Below are 23,008 nucleotides of genomic sequence, written 5' to 3'. Positions count from 1 at the left end.
TCTAGCAATTAAAAACATTTCACGTACAGACATACGTACCAGTGGTAAGAGTCTGGGGTAGAAGAAAACATTTGTTTCTGCCACATCCATTGAGGTGACAAGCTGACGGATATAGGAACGGTCATCCGTAGTGACTTCAGAGCCAGGCTGGAGCACATCACTTTTCAAAACACAGTTGAGATACACAGGGAGTAGTTTCATGCACTCAGGAAGAATCAACTACAAGAATCAGAGGAAATTAAGAGAAATCATGAGTGACTAGATGTGTTTTGTGCATATTCAGTAGAATCATAACTAACTGTTAACATGAATATCTACTACAGATCAAAAAAAAGATTTCAGGAAATAATTTTGTACACTGCATGTCTAATTAGAACTGTTACTGTATTATCTATCCTACATATCCGCTGTGGCTACATTAAAAAATTTTTTTCAGAACACACTATAAACTAATTCAAGGCACATAATCTATTTCTTGTTCCATACCATTCAGTCAGCAGTATGCCATTTGATACACATGTGAAATGAAGAGTCTAAGTATTACTGCTATCCTAGCAATCCTGGATAAGCACAGAGAAGTAATTATATCAGTGTTATTTAGAATTAAGTCTGCTCAAACCATCTGGTGTTTTGATTTCTTTTGGACAGGCTTATTCTTCCTAACTATATCTATTAATAAATATCAAATTTTAATATACATTGTTAAAAACGCTGTGTTACTGTTATATACAAAAAAATATCCAATAGGAACGATGTCTTTTACGACAAAAGATCAGAAACCATTTGTCTCTATTTTCAAGAGAAAAGAGAACTTATTATAGAAGAGACAAAAGAGTGCAATATTCCTAAAATGTTAAAAAAAAAGGTTTCAGATTTTACAAACTATTAAACGAATACTATGAATTATGTATAAAGGGCACAATTTTCATTGCTATGTGTCTTCAGATTATTTTTGACATGTAGCAACCCAAGGCAACAGTTCACAGTATTTTATGGACAAGATTTGTTTATTGATACAGGATGCAAAGCAAACACAATCAGCACCCTTCAAAAGAAGTATAAAAACTATGTCACTTACTATACAAAAACAAAAAGCGACATTAGCAAAGCATGTACAGATAGCTGTTTCCCTTATAAAGCCAAAATAAAGTCTTCAAGATGATTAAAAAATCTACATATAGAGACTTCAATTTACAGACATCAATGTCAAAAATGTGTTTCTGGAAATATGGTCAGATTACACACACACACATCAAGTACAAGTATGTTTTATTGATTAGCCTATTGGTTGTATCAAAAACATTTGACAAACACATACACATACAGTACAACATAAGTTAAAATAAACAAGCTGTTAACAAGGTCCCGATCCAAATCAAATATCTGCATCCCCTCTATAGTTTACCCCAATCGACTCTAAATGTGTGGTCTCAGCTGTGTTGCTTTAAATAGAAAAAATACATCTCTATATTATCTATATATTACTTACATACATCAATATATATTATCTACCCATATCCAATTACTGTTTTTGTTTAAAAAAGATTCACGAGGACTGGTATTCAACAATCAAGCCAAAATAGTCACCTGTCCAGCAGAAGACGGACTGGCACAGTTTTTCCGATAGCAAGCCAAGATCTGGGCACACTGATTGATCAAAGTATCCCTCACTGTCTTGACTGGATTGTTCAGAATGCCTCGATATGCTACAATGAACAAGAAACAAGCAAATACAAACCATCTGTTGGTAAAACATACATATATCGGTGTACTATAAATAGTTTTTTTTAAAAAATGTAGGTCAAAAATCAGCAACAAGGCAAGTGATCCAATATTATTAATACCCTTTATACTGCTAAGGAAATACTACAGTGGGAGTTATTCTGGACCATGTCAGATCATTCGTTCATCTAGTTCCCAACTGCCCACTAACTGGCAGGAGTTTTCCAAGATCACAAAATCTCTCCAGCCATCTTAGGAATCCTTTGACTAGAAACATCAGATATTGGATTCAGGAAGTTGTGTAGCTAAGGCATGTGCTTCACAACTATAACTCAGGCTTTATTAAAGAAATTGAGAAAATATCATATTGTCTTAATCAAGCGATAGGTGGAATGGTGATAATATGACTCAATACGTTTTTTTTACGTAAGATTTGGATGTTATGAGGGATATGCAGTTCCTGTATAAATATCAGAAATCTGGCACTTAAAAGATTAACATGTTTATTTTTAATGGAGAACGGCTCATTTAATGCCTTTTAAATGCTTTTTATATTCACAGAATCAACCTGCTAAATGCTAAAGTATCTGGGGAACATATGCTAATTATTTCTTCTTACAACCGTTGTACAAACAGACACCCAAAGCACCAGTTTCTTTACCACTCATCCTGGTTTTATGTAGACATCAACTTTTCTTTCAGTTGTATTAACCTGAAAAGCAACCACATGCATAGCATGGGAAAAATCCAAACAGTAATTTTGTGCAGCCTGTCTCCAGCAAGGCTGCTCTGGGGGGGGTCAAGCTGTCCTCTCTAGAAAACTGTAAGAGAGCAATCAATTACCGAATTTGGCTAAGTAGTTGATAAGCGTGTCCGTCTCACAGTTTCGGTAAAGATCAGCCAGCTGTGTGCAGCAGCTCAAGGAGAGGTTGTGAATACGCAGCCGCCTCTGTCCGGCACAACTTGTATACAATACAGCACACTACAGGAGAGAAATCACAAGTAGATATATTACAATTCAACCCAAGTTCAAATGTTCCCAATCATTTTTTGTTTGACACAGAATAGTTGGAATAGACTTCAATGACCATCCAGTCCAACCCCCTACCATGCAGGAAAAACACAATCAAGGCACCCCCACAGGATGGCTATCCAGCTTCTGCCTAAAAACCTCCAGAGATGGAGACTCCACCACATTCCCAGGCAGCATATTCCACTGTCAAACAACTCTCACCATCAGGAAGTTGTGACTAATGTTTAGATGGAATCTTTCTTCCAGCAATTTGCTTGAATGGCATTAAGTATTACAAGGCCACAAGGGTTTAGTATTTAAGCAAAACACAACAATTGTAAGAAAATATTAACCACTACTCTGGTCTGGATACCATGTTAATGGCAGTCTCTGAGGATGTAACACGAGCACCTGCTTGTCCAGTTTTGATGGATTCATTTCAATTGGTGAAACCCGAGGATGTGGACAAGATACTTGGAGGAATGAGGCCAACCACATGCATCCTGGACCCCTGCCCATCCTGGCTTCTAAAGGAGGCCAGGGGGGGATTGGCTGAGTGGGTTAAGGTGGTGGTTAATGCTTCCCTTCGGGAAGGCAAGATTCCAGCGAGCTTAAAACAAGCTATAATAAAACCGCTGTTGAAGAAACCATCACTGGACCCCACTAAATTCGACAACTATCAGCCAGTTTCCAATCTCCCCTTCTTGGGCAAAGTCTTGGAACGTGTGGTGGCCTCACAACTCCAGGTATTCTTGGTAGACACGGATTATCTAGACCCGGCACAGTCTGGCTTTAGGCCGGGACATGGTACCGAGACAGCCTTGGTCGCCTTAGTGGATGATCTGCGCCGGGAGCTCGACAGGGGGAGTGTGCTGCTCGACCTCTCAGCGGCCTTCGATACCGTCGACCACGGTATCCTTCTGGGACGCCTCGCAGGGATGGGTCGTGGAGGTACTGTTTTGCAGTGGCTCCGGTCATTCCTGGAGGGTCGATCTCAGAAGGTGTTGTTGGGGGACACCTGTTCAACCCCACAACCATTGTCTTGTGGGGTTCCTCAGGGCTCAATATTGTCTCCCATGTTGTTTAACATCTACATGAAGCCGCTGGGGGAGATCATCCGGAGTTTCGGGGTACGGTGTCATCTGTACGCGGATGATGTCCAACTCTGTCACTCCACCTGCTACTAAGGAGGCTGTCCAGGTCCTGAACCGGTGCCTGGCCGCTGTGACGGTCTGGATGAGGGCGAACAAATTGAAATTGAATCCAGACAAGACAGAGGTACTCCTGGTCAGTCGCAAGGCCGAACAGGGCATAGGGTTACAGCCTGTGTTGGATGGGGCCGCACTCCCCCTGAAGATGCAGGTTCGCAGCTTGGGTGTGACCCTGGACTCATCGCTGAGCCTGGAACCCCAGGTTTCGGCGGTGACCAGGGGAGCATTTGCACACCTAAAGCTTGTGCGCCAGCTGCGCCCATACCTTGGGAAGTCTGACTTGGCCACGGTAGTCCACGCTCTGGTTACATCCCGTTTTGACTACTGCAACGCTCTCTACGTGGGGTTGCCTTTGAAGACAGCTCGGAAGCTCCAACTAGTCCAACGCTCGGCAGCCATGATTTTAACAGGAGCGGAGCGCAGGGAGGATACAACCCCCCTGTTGCGCCAACTCCACTGGCTACCGATCTGCTACCGGGCTGAATTCAAAGTGCTGGCGTTGGCCTTTAAAGCCCTAAACGGTTCCGGCCCAAGCTACCTATCTGACCGCATCTCTGCCTATGAACCCACCAGGAGTTTGAGATCTTCCGGGGAGACCCTGCTCTCGATCCCGCCTGCTTCTCAAGCTCGGCTGGCGGGGACGAGAGATAGGGCCTTCTCGGTGGTGGCTCCTCGGCTGTGGAACGCCCTTTCTACGGACATTAGACTAGCACCATCTCTAATGGTATTCCGCAAAAAGGTGAAGACCTGGATGTTTGTGCAGGCGTTTGAGTAATTTAGTGCAATCTGGTAATGGAACATAGGAATGGAACAATGGACGACGAACCTGGACTACGCTTGGATGATGAGAAGATTGGGTACGGTTGTTTTTTGTAATAATTGTGCATTGTAATTGCTTATTGGTAATTTATGGATAATGTGTTAAGTCAATTGTTATATGTTGTATGGAACCACTGCTGTTTCTACTGTTTTTACTGTTTGTGAACCGCCGTGAGTCGCCTTCGGGCTTGAGATACAGCGGTATATAAGCAAAGTAAATAAATAAATAATAAATAATACTCATTATAAACGCTACAATGGTATTTACCTGGAGAAGTGCCCCACTTTCTTCATTTAGTTTATCATCATGTTTGAACTCTACTGTGATTGTTTTGTCACAGTCTAGACCTGCCAGTTCTACATCTGTTGTGTTGCTCATATAGAAAGCTCCAAAGAAGTCTGTTGCCCGAATACCTGGGAGGCAAAAAGACAATTACTAAGGAAATGCTTGACACATTTGTACCCAGAAAGTCACAACTGACCAGAAGTGCTATCACTGGGGAAGAGCAAGACAAACTGAAAGCTAACATCAGCAGATTTGTGACTATACTTCGGTATACATTCAACCCACTGAGAGTATATACACTACATCTTCGTAGGTACTCACCAGTGCTTGTGCGTACCCTCATGACAGCATCAAAGCCAACTTCCTTCTGAACATCTCTACGCAAATCATTCAAGAAGCGCTCCTGATCTGTTTCCACCTAGCGTAAATAGTTAATAAAAAGGATTTCATGCAGTGATCTATGAATCTCAGTGTCTTACCAGTCCTAAGCTTTTTTAGAGCTACAATTTATAAAGGAACCAATATGTAAGTAAGTTAAATACACAAACTATACACATCCATATTCTTGAAGATTTTTAAAAGAAATTCAGCTATACAATGTACAAACTTAGAAGGATTTTCCATCTGTTTGCTAGATAGTAAACTGGAAGTCACTTGCTGATATAGTTTTTTTTTAATTAAAGCTTAGCATTGGGGTGTCAAACTCATTTTTATTGAGGGCCACATCAGCCTTATGGTTGCCTTAAAGGGCCATTGAATACACCAATAAAGAATCCATGGATACAGCATGCCAACTATACTTTTCTTATATAGTTCTTTAGTTTTTATGCAATTTGGGTTCCCAAAAGTTATTAAACGACAATCCCCATCACTTTTGATTATCTGCCATGCAGACTGGGAATAATGTGAATTGCAACTCATCCACACTTGTGGCTCTGAGGTTGAAGAAAGATTAAAGCATATTTTAAAGTCAGATATCATATTCACAAGCTTTGTTTTCAAACTCCACTACAGGAAAAACTCCAGTTTTCCAGATGTTGTTGCACCACAACTCCCATCTGCTCTAGTCATGATGTCTAATGATGAGGAATGCAGGAGTTGTAGTTCAGCATCTGGAGGGCCATGTAAAATGACATAGATTTGCCCCACGGACTTTGAGTTTGATACATGTGGCTTAGGGCATCACAAACAAAGAGAGACATTAAATCTACATATTTATTCAGTTTGAGTTGAATAACCAGAAGGAATTCATCTGAATAAGTCAAGATTTTCTCCTAAGAACTAGTCATTTCCAGAAACATTGTATTTCCATTTTCATAAATAGCATGTGTATGATCTAATGTAGATTGGTACTTGAATACTTCCACTTTCAGGCTTCAAAGAAAATTTCCAGGCAAGGCAGTGAGTCAAAAGAGTTCTTTCTCTATCTGGAAGGAACCCTTATATTTTCACATTAACTCAGATTGTGTCAATCAAAACATTTTTTTCTTTATATCCATAATTTTTTCCTTTTTTGAGACCAGCAAAGCAACTGCCATTTCCAAAATGACTTATACCAAACAGGCATGAAAACCAAACCAGATCATACCTGGAAAAAGGTGTATTTATAAAGGGAGCCTCCTGTCTGATATGGAACAACCCCTAAGGTGGCCACATCCAGATACTGGTTTGGAAAAAGGAAGAGATCCACACAGCAGCCTTGTGCTACACACTCCTTGGCCAAGTTGTTGTAGAATGCCGTTTGAGGCTGGAATAGAGTCTAGGTTGAGAAGGGAAAACAAATGATGCAGAGATATCAAAATGAGGCTAAAAATTAAAACATGTGTTTCAAAACATGTAAAATTACAAAAATTTGTTTACAGCAGATCTGCACAACCTGTGGTCCTCCAGATGTTTTGACCTCCAATTGCCAGAGGCCCTAGCTAACTTGTCCTATGGTCAGAAATTCTGGGAGCTGAATTCTAATACACCTGATTGTACAGGCTTGTTTCTCACCACATGACCAAAAATGAAAGTTAAAATCAAGTACTGTCTACATTATTTTGTCTTTCTGAGACATTAAAATGCTTCAGGAGTCTGTACTAGTTAATCAGTACCAAGATTAGCTCCTCATGTAAGCCAGCTCTCAAGATCCTTGATGAAGGATGTAACAATTGATTTTTAGCAACGTTTGTGTTTAGCAGTCAGACAAAAGGGATAGAAAAGGGTTGGGGTGTGACACTATTGGAAAACATCTTTTTAAAAGTGTGTTTTAATGCTGTTTGGCTATAGAAGCCATTTAAAAGTAGAATTTGCAAGTTCTAAACAAACAGATCAGTATGGTGTTCTAGTTTGTTTTATTAGAACTAGGATACTGGAAAACCAGGATTTAAATCTCTGCTAGATTGTGAAAATACACTGGGGAACCATGGACAAGTGACTGTTGCTCAGCCTCATGAAAAAGCCCCTCTGAACAAATTCTGCTAAGAAAAGTTCATAGGTTTGTTTAAAGAGTCATGGTAAGCCAGAAATTACTTGATGGAATACAACAACAAACATAGCTGTACTATATGGTGAATTGTTTTGTTTTGCCTTAGCAAGATCACTCTACACTACACTGGCATATAAAATCCAGACTATCTGATCTGCACTGGATTATATGGCAGAGTAGGTAAACGTAAAGGTTTTCCCCCGACATTAAGTCCAGTTGTGTCCGACTCTGGGGGGTGGTGCTCATCTCAATTTCTAAGCCGAAGAGCTGGCGCTGTCCATAGACACCTCCAAGGTCATTTGGCAAGCATGATTGCATGGCACGCCATTACCTTCCCGTCGGGAGCAGTACCTATTGATCTACTCATATTTGCATGTTTTCAAACTGCTAGGCTGGCAGAAACTGGGGCTAACAGTGGGAGCTCACCCTGCTCCCCGAAAATGAACCTGCGACCTTTTGGTTAGCAAGTTCAGCAGCTTACTGCTTTAACCCACTTCACCACCGTGTGCTCCTATGGCAGTGTAGAGTCATATAATCCAGTTCAAAGCAAATAATGTGGATTATCTGCTTTGATAATCTGGATTATATGGCAATGTAGAAGGGGCCATTGTCAACTCTTGTCAGGAAAAGGATCATTTGGTGGAATTAAAGCTAGCTAGAAAAATGTTAAGCCAGGATATATGTTCCCAAGGGGTAGAATTATACTGAACTGGGACCTGCTCTGAATGGAAATTAAAAGTGTAATTATATATTTTTGTTGTGAAATAAAACAACAAGATCTACAATTTCTCTTTTCTGAAATAGTTATACAGAGCAACTCAGTATATAAAATCTCCTGTACTACAGTAATCCTATGCACACAGTCTTATTATTTTCACTATAGTGGGACGAGATCATTAAACCTTATCTCTGATACACATTTAGTTTTTGCTGCTTGCCTCCTACAGCTGTAGGAAGAAACGAGCAGTCAAAATTTTTCCTAGTATTACTTTTCTGTTTCATTTTACAGGAGGGGTTACATTCAAATATGGAGTCCACACTGCTTCTTGAACTATTAAAAGCTCTCAGGAACTATAACAGACCAAGGTACTGAATTCATTCAGTTCTTCTAAGAGGAAATAATAGTGTTGGATATGTCTGGGCATTAAAGGGTAAATTCTGTGAGCAAGAGAGAAAAAGAGAAAAAGGAAGAGAAGGAAGCAAGGGCAACATGGGAGCAACAAAAAGTGACAGGTATTCAAATTCATTAGCATTTCCCCCCTCAAATTTCTTTTATCATTTTTCCAGATGACTAAGAAGAAACACAAGTGCAACCAATAGAACAGAGAACAAATTACCTTTTCTTTATCAGTATTTATCAGCTTCTTATCATCTCTATTCTTCAATTTTCCTGGGGCTTCTGCAATAGGCAGTGATGTATGAAATATGAAGAGTTTGCCTGCACACTCCGCTGCCTGCAAGTGAGCAGAAGTTCTCATATCAGGAGCAAAAATGACAATTGAGGGCTCTGCCTTATTCGGCGACTACCTCCTGTATAAATGGTTCTCTTCTGTGAAAAGCATTTTTCTTTTCTTTTCTCTTTATTAAATTTCACCATTATATACAATCACAGTCTAAAGGTTTGCTTTATCCCTCACCAAGCCATACATTTATAGTTATTTAACCAAAATCTTATGTAACCTGCGGTTAGTTTAAATTTGCTGTTACTCTGGCTCATATTCCTAATAGTTTCCTTATGAGCTCAAACCAATCTTTTATTTCTTCTCTCTCTCATTTTACTTTGTATGTTAATGCCAAGAAAACTCTTTGTTTGGTAGATTCCTGTTTCTGTCTTCAAATAAGGCTATAAGTAGCAGTGTCCCTCTAACTTTTGTCCTATTATTCAGCTTATTCAGGTTAAGACCTCTTCCCAAAACTTTAGCTTCTTGGGACATGACAGCCACATATGAGTCCAGTCTCCAAATGCTCCATTTTCTCTACAGCCCTCCAAGTATTTTAGATTACAACTACTACAATTCCCAACAGCCAAGGAATTGTGGAAGTTGTAGTCCAAAATACCTGGAGGGCCGAAGTTTGCCCATGTCTGCTCTACAGCATAGTTTTGATACTCAAGAATAAACCCCCTGTAACTTGAATGGATAGTAAAACCATTTATAGATAGTTTTCCGTGCATTCTCTCTGATTTGACCTGATAATGATTTGTAAGTTAGGCTTTCACAAACTGAATTCAATTTGTTTTCACCTATTTTCAGTCTCAAATGTAATTTCCAAAAACGTTTCGTTCCTTCAGAGTTGCTAAATTTAACTTCTTGATTAATTCGATAACATTTCAAAACATGTATTTTTGTATTGTTTAGATTAGAACTTCTTCAATTTGGGTCCCAACCCCAAATGGGGTCCCCTTACATTAATATTGGGGTTGCAAAAGGCTCCCCCCTCTCCCTCGGAGAAGGAGAAGCAGCTGCTGCTTCTGTCAGAGGAGGTGAAGAAACAGCCCAGCTCAAACTGCTAAGGGAAGGGAAAAGGCCCAGAAAGCAGCTCGCCATGAGGAATAAATGAGAAGAAGAGGAATAGGAATGAGAAAAGGCAAAGGAGGTATGTAAGGGAGAAGGAGGAAAAGGAACCCTGCCATGCAGCTTGGCTTGCAATAGGGTGGGCTCTCTGCATCCATGAATGCAACTATCCACAGCTTGAATATCTATCTCAAACCTTGACTTTTACCCTTTTACATAAGAGATAGCATTTTACTGCACCCTTGTATATCATAGGATTTGAGTATCCATGGTTTTTGGCATTCACTGTGGGTCCTGGAACCACACCCAGGTAAATACTGAGAGCCACTGTATTTAACTTAAGGGGTTTGATTTTTACGTACTTGGAAGTTGGGCATGCCCTAATTGTTATTGCTGTGGTACAATTGGTCCTCCATATCTACTGATTTAACCATCCAATATTAAAAAATGTTATATAAACTTATATATCCAACTCATATAATAATACAATATTATAATTGTATATTTTATATTACATGTAATATTGCTACTAATATTACAATATAATGGTATAGTACAATATGATTATTTATAATACTGATATTGTGCTATGCTAATAATATAATATATTGTATGTATATATATATTTTGTAAGCTGCTCTGAGTCCCCTTCGGGGTGAGAAGGGCAGCATATAAATGCTGTAAATAAATAAATAGTTGAGAATTGATTTTTGCCCTAATCTCCACACACAGTTTTTTCAGGCATCTCCTGGTTTGAACAGATGAAAAACACTCAACAAACCTTTAAAGCCTCCATGCCAGCCTGAATCACTGGACCAAACACTGTCTCTGTTTCTCTTGTATCAGCAAACATTTCAGGAATCTGGTCTAGTAAACTAGAAATCAAATAATGAAGGTCACAACGTGTTTAAAATTCACTGAGACAAGTAAATGGAAACCAATGCTGTGCGATTTCAAAATCCTGCTATAAATATCTTTTTACCAGCTTAGGAAGTGGGTGGGATGTTTGCTTCCTTTCTCCACTAACAGAAAAGGAGATCCCAAGTCATGTCTTTACATTTCTGTCTGCTTAAATTCCATATCAAAAAGTTAATACACTGCTTCCCCATCATTTAAACAATTTTCAAGATAGCTAAAAACATATATAGCAGAAGAAATAATACATCTCTCAAAATGCTGCACCTTACAGCTCACCAGAGGCAGAAAATATCTCGATTGTGTTTTCGACTAGTGTTCCACTTTGCATAGGAACCACACCATTTAGCCCATGCACCATTATTCAAAACTATAAGTTAGTCACTCTTGCTTCAGTTGAAGCTGCCTTGGGGTAAAAGATTTACAGCTGGTAATATCCCTTAAACCAACCCCCACCTGGCTTTGGAGCCAGTTTAGACATATCCCATTCCGTGAAGTCTATTGCTTTCCTTTCCAGAATGTATAGACATCAGTTTCGAATACTCAATCTTAAGTTTTGCCTTGGATGGATCGAACTGGAAGGTGACGCTAAGGGGTTTCTTTACATAGTAAACTGAACAATAGTTCAAATAACTCTCGTCTTTGGGCAATATATGTATGAACCCATTCAATGCATGCTTCATATATACCAGTGAGAAAAACAGAGAAAGAGTAAAAACAAGTACATATATATGGTCACAAGTGCTCACTTCAGCATCACATATACTAAAATTGGAACATGGTCACAATAACCATACAAAACCTCAAAGCTTAAAATGTGCCAGGCATTTAAAAATCCTTGGCTCCATCAAAGCTGTCTAGAAGAATGCTCAGTGGATGGACAGGACTCTAAACCCACACTAAACAGTGGTCAGTATGGGCTCTGACAACAGGGCTGAAACACTAGAAGAGATGTCCCCTTTTATACCCACCCAATAACATACATTTTAAGTGCTTCAGCATATAATACATCTTTTTTAAGCTCCACAATGGGTAAAAGGAAAGCGTAAGGATGTGCCTGCTACTATTCAAATCGAATGCTAGATTGACAGCTTCAACTTACCTTGTGAAAACTGTGCGGGACTCATTAACATTAACCAGGAAACCATCAAGCAGAGGCACAAACATATCTGCCACATCTGAGACTACCATCATTTGCGGTTGCGCCAAAGAGGACTTCACATTATAAAAGTGCAGAACTTTGTTGTAGGTGACAAAGCCCACACGGATGGCCGATTCTTCCATGTTTCCTTCTCTGTTTTAAAAACAAAATGGAGAAATTAAGTATGGAAGGTAAGATCAAAGTCAAGCAGAGCAAATTCAAATATTGTGGCATAAACAGGTAATTAAGCTTCTGTCTATTAACAGACGCCATTCATGCATAATTCCTTGTAGAAAGTATAGCTGCCAAATGTTGCCACCTTGTGAATATTTACTTTTTGTCGCCCAAGCATTGAAAACAGCTTTTCCCTAATGCTGTTACTAGTAGGGTATAAGTGGGATCATAAGTGGGTGAAACAAGTCAAAAGTCTGTCTTGGAAGAAGCATCGATCCTCTCTACTATCTCCACTATAGTGGGGAAATGTCAAAGTGCTCTCCTATTTCCCACCTAGCTTGATAAGGCACCTCATATTGAACTGTGATAAGTCAGACCCAAGGGGGGGGGGTTGAGGGGGGAGTTATGTGATATTTTGTCTATTTTTTTCCTATGAATATAGTACTTTTCATGACCACAATCCCACCAGCACAATTACCTCGGCAAGTAGTCCAAGAGAGTCTTCAGCTCTTCACAAATCAACCTCACCAGGCCACTCCTTATTGCATTATATGACACATCAATCATGAAAATGTAAGCAGGGGGGTTAGGATACTTGTTATTCTGTGGAAAAGGAGAGGGACACTCTTACTAAAGTTATTATGTGTATGTTACTGAGAAACACAGATACTGATACTGACAGAATAAATGCAGGTCACGGGTGCATATGGATTTCCTTGCTGTGTACTACATGATATATAGCATCTCTTGCTGCCTTGTCACACCATGCCATTATGGATTCACAGTAGTGGTTTGCTATTGCGTTTGTCTCAGCCTTATCGCATGATGTCATGGTCCTCCCGGTGAAGCAGTGCTGTGTGGTTGTTGTCTTTTTCATGCTGAAAATACTGTAATCTTTTAATGACTCCCCTTTCTCACCATGATTCAGTAGCTAGTTTGAATCTGGATGTCACATTCCACTTTACTGCTAGAATTATTCATAGCCCAATACAAAAAAATAAATTCTTGCTGTCTTGGTTTTTAGGACTGATCCTGGGGTGTTTGGAGAAGTGGTTCACAAGATTGCATTGGATAGACCACATCATCTTTTGTTTCTTACCATGGTTTTCTATGGGCAAGCAGATGGCAACTGGTACATGCCATATGCTCTGTATCTCAAAATACTAGAGCTGACAGAGGAAAACTGGTGCCATTTTTGGGATCAGCAGGTCAAATATACCCAGAAACAAGTCCAACATTTGAGATACCAAAATGTGTGTTGGCCAGTGTAAATCAATTAGGAGATGCAATGCAAGTGTAGTTCAACTGCCCCTACCCTGAGAACCCACAAAGAAACCTTCAGCATAGAAACCTCAGACTATTTATTTATTTACTGTATTTGTATACCGCCTTTCTCAGCCAATCAGCGACTCAAGGTGGTTTCCAACAAATCAGTACATATAAAAAATAATACAGATTAAAATATTAAACAATATAAAACACCACAAAAGCAATAAAAATAACATCATTAGCGTCTCATTATTATCAAGCATTGTCCAGCTACTCTGCATTTGTAAACGCTTGCTCGAACAGCCATGTTTTAACTTTCCTCCGAAACGTTAAGAGGGAGGGAGCAGATCTAATCTCCCTAGGGAGGGTGTTACATAGCCGAGGGGCTAACACTGAGAAGGCCCTGTCTCTCGTCCCCGCCAACCGTACTTGAGACAAAGGCGGGACCGAGAGCAGGGCCTCCCCAGACGATCTTAGAGTCCTCGATGGTTCATTAGGGGAGACACGTTCGGACAGGTAAGTTGGGTGCTTGGGTGGGGAGGTGCTTGGGTGGGGAGGACAACACTTCTGAAGAGAATAACTGTTTTTTTTCCATGCATGGTGCTCTTAAATTCCTTTGGAGACTGCTTCTGTTCTTTTTAAATACAAGTAGTTTGCTGCCACAGTACAATAAGGCAACTATCCTGAACTATTAATTATTTAGATGCCTTAACTGCTTTGTGCTTTCCAAAGATTACTTCACTATTTTGAGGTACTCCACATCACAATGTTATCACCATGATTTTACATTGTCAAATCTACTTTTACTTTTTAAAGTAATGGTGTAGTAATGCTGTGTTTGCTGTAATAGTTATTCCAGATTCATGAAAACAAATAAAAGTTTTTGAACAACTCGAAATAACTGACTAGTACAATAAACACTTTTCTTTTCACAGCAGAAAGATGTAAAAATGGGGGATAAGGATAGTGTAGTCTGCTTCTTTCCCTGTGCTATCTCTTGCAAACCAGCTACAAAGCAAAAGATGGAACAAATGAGGTAGTGATAATGATGTTAGTGCAGATAAAAACTGCAAATCACACTACGACAGCAACAATGTCATAGACAATGTGATCTGTGATCAGCTATCATGGCAATTGGGGAGCTGTACAGTATAACAGCATGGTGTGTTAAGGATCTAAGCTTTCTACTATTGCCTTATCATATAAGCCACAACAAACTATAGAAGACACTTGTATCATTATCTTCATGTGAGGCCTCACTAAATTGGAACAGTGGCAATAATTATAGAAGAGCTTGGTAAGACATGTCCTGAGTGAGAATATATAGCCTGATGTATTAATGCAGAGAGTGACTCTTTCAATGGTTTCCATATACACTTTAAAATAGTCAGAAATAAAGAGAAGATGGCCAGGTGCACTAAGGATAAAAACGCTGAAAACGTTCCTCAGCTCACATCCTGGAAGGGATTTGTTATGCTTGTTGATAGAAATTTCAACATATGCAGAATTCCTAGATAGGTTAAAAAATACTTTGTATACTTTCCTAAGCTGACAGCAGTAATTTAATACAATATTAAAGTTCATTTTATTTGGTAATAATAAAAATATTTTCTCCTGGTGTAATGGTGATAATACAGTATTAAAACAGATCTCTAAAAATCATTCTTTGTGCACTTTGAGGAACAAGGAGGAGGTTTTTTTCATTGTATTTCCATGTATCATATAGGTGCCTTCCTAATAGGTTAGTGATTTTTCTATGGCACTCAGACTGGGTAAGTTTAACAGGGTTGTGTTTACAAGTAACCATACCTTGCAGTAATCCACAGTTGCCAAAAACTCATAGGATCCCAATGATAACTCAGGTCTGTCATAGTAGTCCACTCGCCTTCCTGTGTGATCCAAGTGCTGGAAATAGTGAGATGGTACTGCGGGACAGAGGGAAAATGAAATAATTAAATGTACACTTTTTAGAGATATGAGTGATTGTTACCTGTAGACAACAGAGGAATCACTGTGGACAGCCAGCATGGCACAGTGCTCTAGGTGTTGAATAATGGCTCTGGAGATGAGAGTTCAAATACATGCCCAGCTGTGAAAAGCCTTTGGCCAGTCAACATTCTCTCAGCCTCAAAAGAAATTAGGGACAAATTCCCTTTGAACAAATATTGTCAAGAAAACTGTGTGATAGATTCATTTTAGAGCAACCCTAACTAAGAACTAACTTGAAGATACACAACATCAGGAAAAAAAATGACACTTTAAAACAACTTACTAAACAAAGAATTACACTTATTAATAGCTTCCTGAGTCCACTTTCATGCACTGGACTTTTTAATTACGCCAACTGGGATATCCTAAATGCTAAAGTAAATTAATCATTAATATAAGTGCACTTCTCATCTTCCACAATTATTTCGAAGCAGAATAATCTTACCCTCAGTGACACAGCTACAGAAGCAGCACTGGAACCGTCTTCCACCCTCAATAAATTGCATAAAAGGGCACATATAGGCTTTGCACCTATTACACCGGATAGGGCCTGATTCTCCATGGTCCACTAAATAAGGAGGAATCTGAAAAGTTAAAAAAAAAATCTGGATATCAAATGTGTTGTTATTATTATCATGTTTACTTATACCCTGTTTTTTTCTCTCCACAAAGGAGACTCAAAATGGCTTACAATAAAAGCATTTCAATACAAACATTAAAACAGAATTAAACATCAATGGCATGGGGTTGTTGTAAGTTTTTCGGGCTCTATAGCAATGTTCCAGAGGGATTCTCTCCTGATGTTTCACCTGCATCTATGGCAGGTATCTTCACATGTTGTGAAGTTTGAATACCTCACAAATTCTGAGGATACTTGCCATAGATGCAGGTGAAATGCTGAGAGAGAATGCCTCTGGAACATGGCCATACATCCTGAAAAACTTATAACAACCCAGTGATTCTGGCCATTTTCTTATGGACATTTTGTCCCATTTATAAGCAACCCTGAGCCCCTTCGGGGAGATGGTGGCGGGGTATAAGAATAAAGTTGTTGTTATCAAAACTGATTAAAAATGTATTCAAAACCAAAACCACTCTGCCCCCTTTTCTTCGCCAATAAATGAAATCTGGGAGGTATGTCTTCTGTCCTTTGTCCTAGTACTCATTTGTCAGTAATGCAGCAAGCTCTTCCCTACATCTGTCTTGTAATTTAAGATCAGCTGTGTAAAACTATTTTAAGAACCAAATCCTACATCTTCCTGGCAGTGAAAAGAAGAAAAATTGCGATAGTAAAACCATTAAACTAAAAGCTGTTAAATAGATGCTATTTGGGGAGGGGAGAGCTAACAAAGCTCAGCAATAAGACATCATTCTCTCAGCCAGATCTTTAAAGAGAAGCTCTGGTATAGTAACAAACAACAAAAAGATTCTTATTACACTATCAAGTGTTTATTTTAGTGGAGCTAAAATCTGGCTTTAGATAGGAACCATTTCATCATGTTTATCCCACAGACTTTCAACCTAATATTTATTGAAACAGTTTCTTTGTGCACCTTACTGAAGATTTAGAAATAAGGTACTGATTTATTTTATTATCTTAGTGGAGAACTAGAATCAACAGCTGTATTCTAAAAAAATATTTTATGTGCTACTATACTCAAGGCTATAAAAACAGTCTTGAGGGCAGCAAACTTTCCCTTTTCGAGGCCTCCAAATGACAGCCTGAACGAAGGAAGAAATATCTCTCAAGGACAGGTGCTAACATTTCAGCCATTCTGAAAACTGGATTTTGCTTCAATATCCTTCTCCTATATACTTTTAAATATTTGCTGGTTTCAAATGTCTAATTGCCCCTAACAGGTGGAAGACACAGCTGTGAAGGAAGTCCCTGAACACTGGAAACAACATTTGCAAATTTGAAAACTCTGCACGATCCCAACCCAGTGCTTAGATAACCATCATAATTCTCTGTCATACACCCACCCCCATAAAAAGTTTGCTACTTATTGACAGAATTAACAGCAGTTTGAGTAAAGTTTAAGCACTTATATAATACTAGCTGTCCCCTGCCACGCATTGCTGTGGCCCAGTCTGATGATTTGGAAAATGGAGTAATGAGAAGTGTTGGTTTCTAATATATGTAATTTCTTTATGCTTGTGGGTAAACAGTATTTCTTGCTGTTTGTCAGTGTTGATGTGGAGAATGTCTGGTTTGCCTACTCTGGAACAGGCAACATATCATTGTCCTTCTTTAGGGGTCCCTTTCAAATCTATGATACTATATCTGTCATATACATATATATGTGTGTGTGTGAATCATATATATCTATTTATGCCACCATCACCGGGAACAGACTCTTTGTGCCCTCTGCCTTCCTGATTGGCCTCCGGGGTTTCGGGTTCCTCAGGACCTTTTCACGCGGGTGGGCCTATATTTGCAATTCTTACACACCATTAAATTTAATACACAATGTAATTGGCAATGTAATTTAGACAAAAATATGAGCATTTTTCTCTGGGAAACACCAGCCAACACAAATTTTAGTGTCTCAAATGTTAGTCTTGTTTTAGTGCATATTTGTCCTGCTAATTCCCAAAGTGACACCAATTTCCCCCTATCAGCTATAATAATGGGTTCAAATGATAATATGCCAAGTACTACACTAAACTCTGATAACTGACACACATGGGGGCTTGTTAGATGTTAGCTAAATGTCGTTTTAGCTGCTTGAGGTTTACTATTAAAAATAGGCCCTAACTAATACTATACCATAAACTCTGTATTTACTTAATATTCATATTGAAATACAGTGATTAAAAGCAAATAAAGACAAACTTAACTTAATGTAAATCAGTTTTACTGCATCATAAAAACATATTTTTAAGTGAAGTTTCATTTCTTCAGAGTTGCTTTTGACCGTTGCTTCAGGATTCAGGCTACCTGAGTTATGGCTAACTCAAAGCCAACTATATATACATCTCCTTACTTCTAATAGTCTTTAAAGAAGAACAGCAGCTAGATTGTACAGAATACTTTGATCCATTAGCATAATTCTTTCAAAATGGGATACAACAGTAGGAATTATGAGGGCTTGTACCCCATGAAATAAGAAGGCCCCACACAAAGAATGCAGTCAATCTTGTGAATCTCTACTATTAATGTGTTAGTAAAATTGACCAAAAAACCTGCAATGTTGTGAGAGAAATGACTTGGAGCCGAAACTAAACATCACCCAAAGTAATGGACAGTTCTCCAATACCAAAATGAAGTAATTGGAATGTTATGTTTTGCTTTTAGATGTTGTTTAGGCAAAACAAAACAAGTAAAGTAAGTGTGAGCAGCCTGGACAAATTTTGTTTACTGTGGACAGCTGTTATTAGTCTTCCAGAGGATTTCTGGGAAATGAGTGAGTAATGAGGAAATCAAGATAGGCAATGTGTTGTCAAAGGTTTTCATGGCCAGAATCACAGTAACCCAAGATAAGCAATGTTAAAGATCAAGAACAAAAATCTACATTGCTTAGTGTGAACACATCTGAGTAATTTAATTTAGGTGGAGAACAAATATAAAGATTACATATGCAAGAAAAAAGAACATTCTTAATCATGTTATACACCTTTTTTTTAAAAAAAACTATTTCACCTGAGACAGAGATATTACCTCTTCTGTAGGAAGTGATGCCAAAGGCTTTATGACTGCAGCAAGAGGAACTTGGGATTGTTTAGCCATATCTGAAGTGCAAGGGATGTTATAGGATGTACATCTTATGTAGCGTGGACTTGCATTACCTGAAAAAGAAGAAAAGATCAAAATATTACCTGTCCATATATACTTAACTTATAGTCTCATTACATTTAAAAGTATTATATCTATTATTTAATAATAGCTTTCTCAGAGAAGCTAGCAGTCACATAAAATAACTAAATGATGAACAATGAAAACAATAAAAAGAAACCATCTTAGCAAGATAAACTATTAAAGGGACAACATATAAAGTTTCTACCTGGTGTCAAAATAGGCATAAACATTTATTCAATATATTGTTTAAGAGATGACACATGACACTGCAAACCAATCAATAAGATAGGTTCTGAAAATGTGTTCTTAAACTGAATTGTTATGTAAGTCAGGACAGGTACATTTTGAAAGCGTAACTTCAAATATCCATCTATTGACAGCATAGGAAAGGGTTAACATCCCAGTAGAGTGTGTTTTGCTGTCTTTGTCCCTGATCAGAAGGTATTACTTCACTTTTTGTCCCTATGATGATTGCATTTTGAAAATTTTGGATTGTTGTGGAAACAATTCAAGCACGATATAACCCAGAATATCAAGGCAGAAAATCCCACAATATCTGCTTTGTACTGAGTCCACACTGTCATATATTCCAGTTCAAAGCAGAAAATGTGAGATTTTATTCAGCTGTGTGGAAGGGGCCAAGGACTGGTGAGAAAGTTTCAGTGGAGAGACACCCTTTACCATAATAACTCTTGCAAGAGTGAATTTCCCTTTCGAGGGGTAGATTTCCTCTCACTTCCTGTTGTCTCACCCCCAAATTTGTAACTAGAAGTCATATGTAAGCTGAATGTTTGTAACTTGAGGACTGCCTGTAATTCTCATATAAACCAAGGTATGCAAAACCTAGTGCACAACATTTTACACCAGGTGTGTGTGTGTATTGGGGGGGGGGGGATTGCTGCACCTGTGCCATTTCACTGGTGCAGGGATGCAGTCAACAGGAAGTTTGGTGAGGGTGATGAAATTTGCCTTTGCCAAAATGATCTTGAATCAAATTTTGTGCTCTGAAGATAAAGGCTGGCAAACATATAACTCTAATGTAAGCCAAAAACAGATTAGACCCAGAGACAGTAACACACAATATTTCTTCATATAAAGCAACCTGGAGTGCCCACAATGTCCAAGTCTCCTCTTAATCTGCAGATTCACAGAACAGTACATATAGTTTATATTTCTATCATCTGTCACACAACTCTTCAATTTCCAAGATCAAGATCAGTAAAGGAAGGGGGAGATCACACCTGAATGAAGAAGCAGAACAAGTTCCTTGTAATTAGTAGCCTCCTTACTGGAGAAAGTTTGAGGATTTCAGTTTCATTTACTGATGAGCACAGGATAAAGCAGCCTACACAATTCTTTATATAAGAAAATACCATAACCCAGCTCAATAAGAAAAGCAAGTCAGAAAAATATGCATGTGTATGCCACAAGATAGTTTGACCCTGTAGAATCTAGGCTATAATGAGCCACGTGCAATATGATATTTCAAGTAGCCATCTATCAAGTTTCCATTCACTTGTGAAGAAATAAGTTAGTGCAAGCATAGCGGGATAAAGGTCCAGCTGATAACACAACTCTTGAGATGACAGCAATTGACGCCAACCTGTTTTTGGCATCAGGATATAGGAAAAGACACCCAAATTATGAACAGAGAATATCAGTCTTTATCACCCTAAAAACTGGGGATGCTTATCACCATTATATTTTCACTTATTTCTGTCTTCCTCTTATCCCCATCTCTTCCCTTCTTTCTCAGTTATGTGAGATAAACAAAAGGTTCATCTTCCAGCCTTCATAAAGAACTTCCTGCCTGAAGGCCTATTGTTGGAATAGATCCCTTTGAGTGTCTGAAGTGGCTGCCTTAAATGTGCCTGAGGGCAATACTTCAATTTTCCTTTCTATACAGTGTCACACGCTCTGCCTCTTTGTCTCTGTCTGCTGCTTTGGTCTCAACCATTCTTTTGGTTTAGATGACCACACCTACTTTCATGGTTTCAGTTCTATCTACTGCTGCTTCCCCCCCCCCCCCCCCCCCATTACCTTAATGCAGAAAAGGCCATACATTTCATAGCAAGTCTGTTTGCAAGAAGACAGTTATGTCAGGACTACCAGAATGCACATTCAGACCCTGATCAGAAAAAGCGGACCAGACCTTCTGGTCATAAGTTGACTCCGTCAACAACTTCAACTTCTTGAACTGTTGAGCCCTCTGCTGCACCACCCTGGTTGTGTTACATCAACAGGTAAGGAGAAAGCCATTTGACTTTGTTTCTGGCGTTTGCCATGACTCTCTGAGATTTGTGTGTGCAAGGGCATATCCATTCGTTCACCATATACTTAGCAAGTATGGAGAACGTTCTAGCAGACTTTCCCAGCTGTGCTAGTGTTCTCTAGCTTTTCTTGCCAACACCAAATGTCACCAATTCTGTCCCAGAACAAGAAGAGGTCATGGATTTCTCAGTCTTTTCATCATCTTGATGTCTGCAGGGCTCTTGCATTTTGCATTCATTTAACTGCCTCTTTTTGTCAGACTAACAGACTTTTTAGTGGATCTTGAAAGGGGAGGCAAGTCCCTTCAGTAAGACTGTTTCAACAGAAGGCTCAGGCTATCAGAATTTTGCATGAGCTGGCCAAATGACCTATATCAAATAGATTGAAGGTTCATTCTATGAAGGTTTTGATACATGGAATTCAACTTCCAGATTTATGCAGGGGCACAAGATAGTCTCTACATTACACATCATAGATAAGACTGCAGTACTCGAGTGGATGATTAGTTTGGACATGCTGTCCTGTCTCCTGTTCTTCAGTGAGCTGACCCACCATTCGATGGTAAGCTTCAGAGCCACCTATTTTTGAGCACAGAGACCATGAAAAAGACCAGGTCACTTAGCTGTAACTGTGTTTTTTCCATTACCCTTGCACAAACCTGGCTTCCCTCCCTCCCTTCTTTTAGGGTTATGCAATATTTCACAAGGCAGTGGTGGGTCTTTCAAAGCTAATCAGCTCTAAATTTTTAAATTGAGTTTCTGCACAGGCAGGAAACCTATTTGTGTGAGAGTAGAAATGACTATTTTCATCCTAGAAATGAATATTCTAGGATATTCCATCTCTACCAAGATAACCAGTCTCCCCTTTGCTCTCTCTCTCACCACCCCATTTGCACTCCGAAGGGGGCAGAAGCAGCAGCTACTGCTGTGTGAACAAGCTACAACTTCTCTGTTCTTCAACCTGATAGCCAGTTTTTCCCCCTCAATCACCCAATCATTTTACAATCACTCCATCCCAGAATACATGTGCCTACAGATATGGAAACTACAATAGTATTTGACACTCACAGTAGGTGATATTTTCATGACAAAGTTCTGCCACTTTTGTGGTTTCATTACAACCCATTATGTCTGAAAATTGATTTTTCTTTGCTAAGTCAAACAGACACTATAAATATTGTGGGCACTATAGAATGGCTTCAAAAAGCTCATGGATTGATTTTCATCTTGATTCAAAACTTCTTAAACTGAGCATACACATGATCTGCAACTATTCTTCTATACTTGTACTAAGCACATCAAGGCCAGCTTAGATTTAGTACAGTTGCTGTGTGAGGTCTTGGTTTGAAGCCCAAATTCTTGTATCCTCTTTTGTGGACATTTATATTGTGTCAATGATTGGTTGATGTTCAGGTATA

General features: G+C 39.0%; 1 protein-coding gene across 3 annotated transcripts in view; it reads right to left on the bottom strand.

Annotated features, from left to right (window-relative positions):
- SEC24C (SEC24 homolog C, COPII coat complex component) overlaps positions 1 to 23,008 on the bottom strand; it is a 61,546-nt gene that overhangs the window by 5,045 nt on the left and 33,493 nt on the right. For all 3 annotated transcript variants that reach the window (XM_060769178.2, XM_060769179.2, XM_060769181.2), the window contains 13 exons: positions 19,183 to 19,310; positions 15,967 to 16,105; positions 15,342 to 15,457; positions 12,742 to 12,866; positions 12,051 to 12,242; positions 10,815 to 10,908; positions 8,858 to 8,974; positions 6,639 to 6,809; positions 5,372 to 5,468; positions 5,033 to 5,178; positions 2,566 to 2,704; positions 1,588 to 1,706; positions 40 to 219 (listed from right to left, as the gene is read on the bottom strand). In XM_060769178.2, coding sequence (XP_060625161.1) covers positions 40 to 219; positions 1,588 to 1,706; positions 2,566 to 2,704; positions 5,033 to 5,178; positions 5,372 to 5,468; positions 6,639 to 6,809; positions 8,858 to 8,974; positions 10,815 to 10,908; positions 12,051 to 12,242; positions 12,742 to 12,866; positions 15,342 to 15,457; positions 15,967 to 16,105; positions 19,183 to 19,310 — 1,763 coding nt within the window. The remainder of the gene's footprint in view (positions 1 to 39; positions 220 to 1,587; positions 1,707 to 2,565; positions 2,705 to 5,032; positions 5,179 to 5,371; positions 5,469 to 6,638; positions 6,810 to 8,857; positions 8,975 to 10,814; positions 10,909 to 12,050; positions 12,243 to 12,741; positions 12,867 to 15,341; positions 15,458 to 15,966; positions 16,106 to 19,182; positions 19,311 to 23,008) is intronic.

This window comes from Anolis sagrei, chromosome 3 (assembly GCF_037176765.1).
Source record: "Anolis sagrei isolate rAnoSag1 chromosome 3, rAnoSag1.mat, whole genome shotgun sequence".
NCBI classification, from domain to species: domain Eukaryota; kingdom Metazoa; phylum Chordata; class Lepidosauria; order Squamata; family Dactyloidae; genus Anolis; species Anolis sagrei.
The sequence above is the reverse complement of the archived record's forward strand: the minus strand, read 5'-3'. Positions and strand labels throughout refer to the sequence as shown.